This window comes from Pteropus vampyrus, unplaced genomic scaffold (assembly GCF_000151845.1).
Source record: "Pteropus vampyrus isolate Shadow unplaced genomic scaffold, Pvam_2.0 Scaffold571, whole genome shotgun sequence".
NCBI classification, from domain to species: Eukaryota; Metazoa; Chordata; class Mammalia; order Chiroptera; family Pteropodidae; genus Pteropus; species Pteropus vampyrus.
The window spans coordinates 216,002-223,087 of record NW_011889352.1 but is presented as its reverse complement, the minus strand read 5'-3'; the positions used below and the strand labels follow the sequence as shown (position 1 = coordinate 223,087).

At 33.8% G+C, this 7,086-nt stretch overlaps 1 protein-coding gene across 10 annotated transcripts in view; it reads left to right on the top strand.

The window, feature by feature from the left end:
• The window catches only part of EHBP1 (EH domain binding protein 1), a 322,192-nt gene that overhangs the window by 163,054 nt on the left and 152,052 nt on the right, over nucleotides 1–7,086 (top strand). For all 10 annotated transcript variants that reach the window (XM_011384344.2, XM_011384346.2, XM_023525560.1 and 7 more), the window contains one exon: nucleotides 2,180–2,369. In XM_011384344.2, the coding sequence (XP_011382646.1) occupies nucleotides 2,180–2,369 (190 nt within the window). The remainder of the gene's footprint in view (nucleotides 1–2,179; nucleotides 2,370–7,086) is intronic.

Below are 7,086 nucleotides of genomic sequence, written 5' to 3'. Positions count from 1 at the left end.
TAAACATGGATATAAATACTTTAAGTGTATGTTGGTCACTAGGCCAGAATATTTTGGTCTGAAAAGCTAATTTTCAAATATATATGTGTGTGTATATAGTTATATATTTCCTGTTTTGTTTTGTTTTTTTCTCTTGAATGCACAGACATAGGAAGAGGAAGAAAAGGAAGTAGGTTTTTTATGTACATGCCAACCCCACTCAATTAAAAGCAGCTACCCTGAGCAAAGTCGAGAGAGATTCTGAGGCTGTACTCCAGCTCAATGGGAAGGAGTCACATGATTCTAACTGTTGCCATGAGTACAGAGTACGAGTAACCTCACAAATATGATGTATTTCACATCTCTGATTTAGATATACTTGGTAACCAGAGTCTCATTGACCTGACTGGATATATAAATCTTTAGGCAGAGGTGTTAATAATTGGTTCTAAGTGAGTCTGGTACTATTGTAGTTCAAAGAACATGCACAGTTGAAACAGAGGGCTATCACTGGTACACGCCTTATATGCCTTAGGCGGAATTCCCTTGTTATAATCACTACGTTTGGGTGATCTGGTCCTTAGGTTTGTAGACTCAGAAATTCTATTGTTATTGTACACACAGGATGTTGGACTAGAGTTGAAAAAAAAATGCAACTAAGTAAAAAACAAAAACCAGAATAACAGTTTCTTATTGTGTAATAGGAAGAATACTCATGATATATACTAGATACATGTGTTTATGAATGACTAACAAGAAAAAAAATTATCTACTCAAAAAGGGAGTTAACAAGGAAGATTTTCTGCCTGGGCCTAGACTCTAGGTAGAGGAAAAAAAAAGTCTTTCCTGAGAAGTTGTAAGCACAGGCCCACCCTCATGTGGATTTGACATTATATTGACAAGATTGTCTGGGAACCTCCAAGCCAAGAAAGTAACATACAAAGTGGCTCTTAAAGTACTTGGCAAATGCAAGTACATCAATACATAAAACATTCTGAAGAGAGTCACTCCCAGCTCAGATTACATAGGATTTCCTCACAGTAAACCCTGAACTCATAATCTAGAATTACAAAACATACAAGGAAACAGTTTTCTAAGAGAAAGAGTCAGGAGACAAAGGAAATACCAGGATTATATATACGAGAACTTAAAATAATTTATCAGATAGACTATAAATATGTTTAAATGATTAATGACTCAAATCTCTGTACCTGAGGTATTTTACACACAGCCATATGAAGAAATATCTTACTGAAGTTGAAAGTTCATTATATTAGACACAGATGAAGAGAGAAAAATTGAATTAGATTATAGATGTGAGGGAATTGTCCACAATGCAGCACGGGAGGAAAAAATTGTAAAAATATGAAGAAGAGAAATAGTTCAACATATATCTAATAATATTTACTAAAGAAGAGAATGGAGAAAATAAAGAAGAGGCTATCAAAGTGATAATAGCTGATAATTTTTTTATAAATAATAAAACACATGAATCTTCAGACTCAGGAAATATAGAATCTGAAACAGGATAAATTAAAAGAAATTCACACCTAGATGTGTCATAGTAAAATTGCTCAAAACCAGAAATAAAGAGATCTTAACAGCAACCAGAGATAAAATAGACTTACAAAAGAGCAGTGATAGGCTAAAGTAGGCTAATATCTTCAAAGTGCCTGAATTCTCTACCTAGCTAAACTGTCATTTAAGTGTCAAGCTGAAATAAAGGTATTTTCAACTCTTGAGAGAATTTACTACTAATAGAACCTCATTGAGTGAACTTATAAAAGATGTTCCCTAATGAGAAGAGAATTTAACACAGAGGAAGGGATGAAATGCAAGGAAAAAGATGTTTGTTGTTGGGAGCATAAAAAACAAATCAATATTTCCACATCTAATTTCTTTTTCCTTGATTGTGATATATAGTATTTACTATTATTAAAAACATTTTTCTAAGGATCTGTATATAATAAAAGCTGAGTTAACCTTGTGTTAAAAGAATTTAAAAATACTTTTTAAAAGGGGAAATTTTATTGTTAATGATTAACAAAACAGATTAAAAGCGATTGCTTCTGAATCATAGGTTATCACTGGTTTGATTTTTTTCCTTATTTTCAGTATTTTCTTGTTTTATAACTGAACATATTATTTTAGAAATAAGCTATGTTTGAGACATTTAATAATAATTTCTTCTTTTATTTAGATCAAATCCTTTTTATGAACCTAAACCAATTCCTCCTCCAAATAATTTGGTAAATCCAATTCAAGAACTGGAAACTGAAAAGAGAGTAAAAAGAAGAGCCCCAGCCCCACCAGCCATCTCACCAAAGACTGGAGGAGTAAATGAAAACACAGTTGTTTCTGCAGGAAGAGATCTCTCCGCGTCTCCTAAGGTAGGAGTTTATTCTTAGTAAAACATGTATTAATGTGTGCGTTTACCCCCCATGCAATTTAATTAAAATTAAGGAAAGTCATCGTTAACTATTTTTGATGATTTAAAAGTGAAATTCAAGTAAATCCATTATGCTGCAACATTGTATATATGTTTGGGAGACTATACATTTATAGTACAGTATGGATTAGATAGTTTGGGTTAAAATTTGTTTATAAAATGATATTTTGAAACCTGAGGAAGAAAAGCATTATAATTATGTGGTTGGTGGTTTAAACGAAGGATATTCTAAAGCAGCTGGAGGACAGCTTACACTGATATAGAGGAAGGAGTAGAAATCATCCTTTGAGCAACATACTGGAAAGATTAAGGCTCAGTGTAGAGAAATACTTTGTTGAAGAATTTCAATATTGTCACTTTGATTTATGTGAAGTTACAATTTTGGCCTTATTGTGACTATTTTTTTACAAATTTTTATGCATAATAACTATGTGTATAGGTAAAACAATGTTGGAACAGAAGTCTGAAGCTTTTAAATGGTTTAATTGCAAATAATGCACCTTTCAAGTGTAAGGTAGAAATGTTGGATTTAGCAAGTTTTTTTTTTAAGTAAATAACTTTTCCTTATCTACTCATGGGTGTTTTGTTGTCGTTGCCATATTACATTATGTAATTCTCACAGATAGTTAAGGAGAAAATAAGATGAACTTGAGGGGAAAAGTAAAGGTCACAGATCCCTCAACCAGTAGAGACAGGATTGGAACTGACATTTTCATCAGTCATGTGACATCTGAACTATATTCCACCTTAGGTGCCTGGGCTGCTGCTATTATCAAGGATATCGAGGTTCAGTAGTTTCCTTTGGATTTTTTACTTCAGTCTGTGGCTTTCATTAAATTACGGAGTTCTGAAATAGTTTGTTTGCCTAGATTTTCATTGTTTTAGAAAAAGATTGCGTTCACTGAGGTCTTCTCTCTGCTGTTTCAGGAGTCAATCTCTAGGTGTTTGTTTTTATATAAGATATATTTTTTTTCCTCTATCTTTAGGAGGGAGAAACTAGGGCTAAATTCTGTCTTGCATTTGGCTATGCAGTGGGAGGTGGAGGACTCTAAATGAAAGCAGCAAATGGTAGAAATGTAAAGCAAAGGAGATGGCCAATTCCTGTACCTAAAAGGGGGAAAAAAAGACAGTAACAGGGGCACTAATCAGAATCAAGAAGCTATTTAAGTTCTTTATTCTAACCATCAAGAATACCTAAAACTATCCCTGTCTCCCCAAATCTCTACTCCATTATTTGTTCCCTGCCCCATCATCTTCCATAATCCATCAGGAGTTTGAAGCTAATTAAAAAATGCTAATCTCTTTGTAGGAGAATGGAAAGGAACTTAACAGTGCCTATTGTGTGCCAGGAAATGTTCTATTACGTCATTGGATCCGTAGAACAGCCTGAGAAATTCATACCATTATCTCCGTTTTACATATGAGAAGCTGAATTGTAGTAACTGGTTCAAAGTGATAAAACTAGTAGTGACAGTGCCAAGATTAAAGTTCAGGTATTTTGAGTCTAATACCCTACTTTTCCCACTGTGTCATTCCACCTCTAGAGAGGTATTTCCAGTTCCATTTTTTCATAGAAACATTGTTACATATGGTAATTAAGTTCTGTTGTAGTGAAGTATACCATGGCTATTTTTTTAACATTATTTTGAGGATACTGTTCCTTTGCAGATAAATTGTGGAATAAATGATGCTTGCAGGAAAGGCTGAGCATTTTACCACCCCGCTTCTCTTGGAAACTGCCTTGTGATGCTCAGACACAGATAGTAGAAACACAATCAGTCATATTCACAGTAACCTGCTGATGTGAAAGTTAGTTAGGATAACAACTATGTGAAATGCAGCTGTGAAAAATTAATTTTAAAAAAGTTTGCTGATATTAAAAAACAAAGTGCATGACATAGTATGATACCTTTGTACATATTAAGTTTTATTTAAAAAGCTTTATTCACACATATACACTTACACACATAGACATACACTTATATATTATTTAATGAATTACAAGTAACTTATAGTGGTTACCTTTGAGGAGAAAGGTCTTGGTAGGATGGAGGGTATGCACAAGCTTGAGGAAGGCATTGTTCTTCCTGTTTTAACCTTTCTGTATTGTTTGAATTTTCAAATCTTATACATGTTTTACTCCTTTTTGTTTGTTATATTAATAGAGGTTATGGGGTAATGAGGTTATAGATTTTTTGTTGTTGTTGCCTTCTGTAAAAGACACAAGATTATATTTCCTAAAAAAGATTTATTCTTCAAGAGAGGAAGTCACTCTTGGGTTTGATCAGGGGTATTAAACTATTCGATGGTGGCCTGGGTTTTCATGAAGTGCCTCAGTGTTCAGCACTGGAGCCCAGGTTTGGAGGTTCAGCAGCAGGGCGCTGGACCCCCTGTTTCATTTCCACAGCTCATTTCCACATTTGTTTATTTTATATGTTGGAATCCATGTAAGATTTCATGTAAAAAAAATTTAAAAAGACCATTACAAAACCAAAAAAAAGAGAAAAAAGAAATTGGAAAATACTAACTACACAATTATATATGAAATAAAGAAGATTAGAATCAATGGCATACTTACTGACAGTAATAAAAAAAGAGGATAAATAGCAGATGAGAAAGCACAGTGATATGGGGCTTACTCATAGGAATATATATGTATGCGTATTCATACACACACACACACACACACACACATACACACACACACGCACGCATGTGTATGATAAATGATATATGGCAGGTAAAATAACCTAACATTAAACCACAGTCATCCAATAACTTAAAATGATAAGTTAGGCTCAGTGGTAGCTGACCACCATTTACTGACTGTGAATATAAGTTAATAAATGTATAACTAAACTAGATTTATTTCATATAACTTAGTATAAAATGTGCTCCAAGTTATAAGAAAGAGCTTAGGAACATAAATGATATTGTTACCAGATACATCTACTAAAGTATATTATTAAACTTTACGTGCATTTCCATAAAAACCACAATATAAATAGTCGACCATTAATGACAATAAAGAATTAAAATAAATTAAACTATGCTTTTGTGTTAGCATAGAGAAGAGCCCCACTGCACAGTTGATGATGAAATGGGCCTGGTCAAGTAGAGAAGGGCTCCCGCAAAGATCTTGATTGGTGGAGCTCCATTGGTTGACAGTGATACTACCGTCCACTTGCTCCATCTCTAAAAGTGAAAACCCCATTTATAACTCAAGGCCCAGCTAAATAACTGAAGTCTTCACTCATATCATTACCTCTTTCTAGAAAGTTCTATCAAAGGCCTAAGGTTTGCACTTGGGTGTTCTTGAACTTGACTACAGATTGCAGTAATTGTGGGAAGCCCAGCGTAAACCAGTCTCAAAGTTACATACAGCAGCAATCCCTTTAATTGGTCCTAGCAGCATATTCAAACCACAGGGCAAACACTGTTTTCAACTCTTACACATAAAGCCTCCTTCTAGAAACTTCTTTAACTCCATTTCTGTCAATGCAAGACTGTTCAGAATGGTGCCTGTAGGCCATTCATGCTAAAAAACAATAAGCACACGATCAGACTATTAATTTCCTCATATGTAAATTCAAAATGTCTTAGACATTCCAAGGAAAATAATAAATAGAATGAGGATAAAAATTTAATTGAATACAATGATAAATACACAGTTATTTTGTAAAATAAAATGCCAAGCTGCATTCAGTAACAGCTGGGGGACAAAAAGGTAAGCTTAAGTTACTTATAAAAATTTTTACTTACTAGAATATCTTATCAGAATACTCTGTTCCTCAGTAATACTGCATGAATGGGATACTCCTGTATGTACCTGTTGTTCTTGGTTAGTACTTTTTTGTTTGTAAGTAACAGAAACAAGCCATTTGGTTGATTTTTTTTTTCTTAAGTAAAATGGATAACTTGTTAAAAAGACCCAAGGAGATTTCACAGAACCCTAGGCAGAGTATATAGCAGGGCCTCAGGAATCAATCTCAATTGTATTAGCTTCTCTCTCTGGAATGCCTTTAATCTGCCTTTACTTTTTTAATGATAATTTAGTCAAGCTTATTTTCTCCCTATACAATAGTTTATGTTTTAGAATTTCATATCTCTCCCATACAAAGCTACCCTTCTTTCAGTGTGGTTGACTTTAGCTAAAAGTTAAGAACAAATTACATTAAATCAACTACTTTTTCTTAATATGTATGTGGAGCCTCCAAGAATTATTTTTAAAGATCTTATTAATCATATGAGTCTCTGGTATGAAATTTGAATTGGAATTAGGATTATCTGTGGGCTATAGGAAGCTCCAAATGACAATTTAACTTAAAAAAATTTATATCTTTGAAAATGTTAAAACTCCAGTGCTGACACAGTAGCCTCACATAGTCAGGGACCCAGTCTCCTATTTTGCTGATCAACCATCCTTAGCATAGACTTCTACCCTGTGGCTCGAGAAGGCTGCTTGAGCCACAGCCAACCCTGTGCCAGTTGACAAGAAGAAAGGACAGACAAAAAACAAACAAACAAACAAACAAACAAACAAACAAACCCAGCCACACTTACCTCTAAAGAAAGGCTAGAAAATGAATCTTTATTCTGGGCAATTTTATTACACTGCTAAAAATCAAGAGTTCTTTACTAAGAAAGAAGAGTAGAAT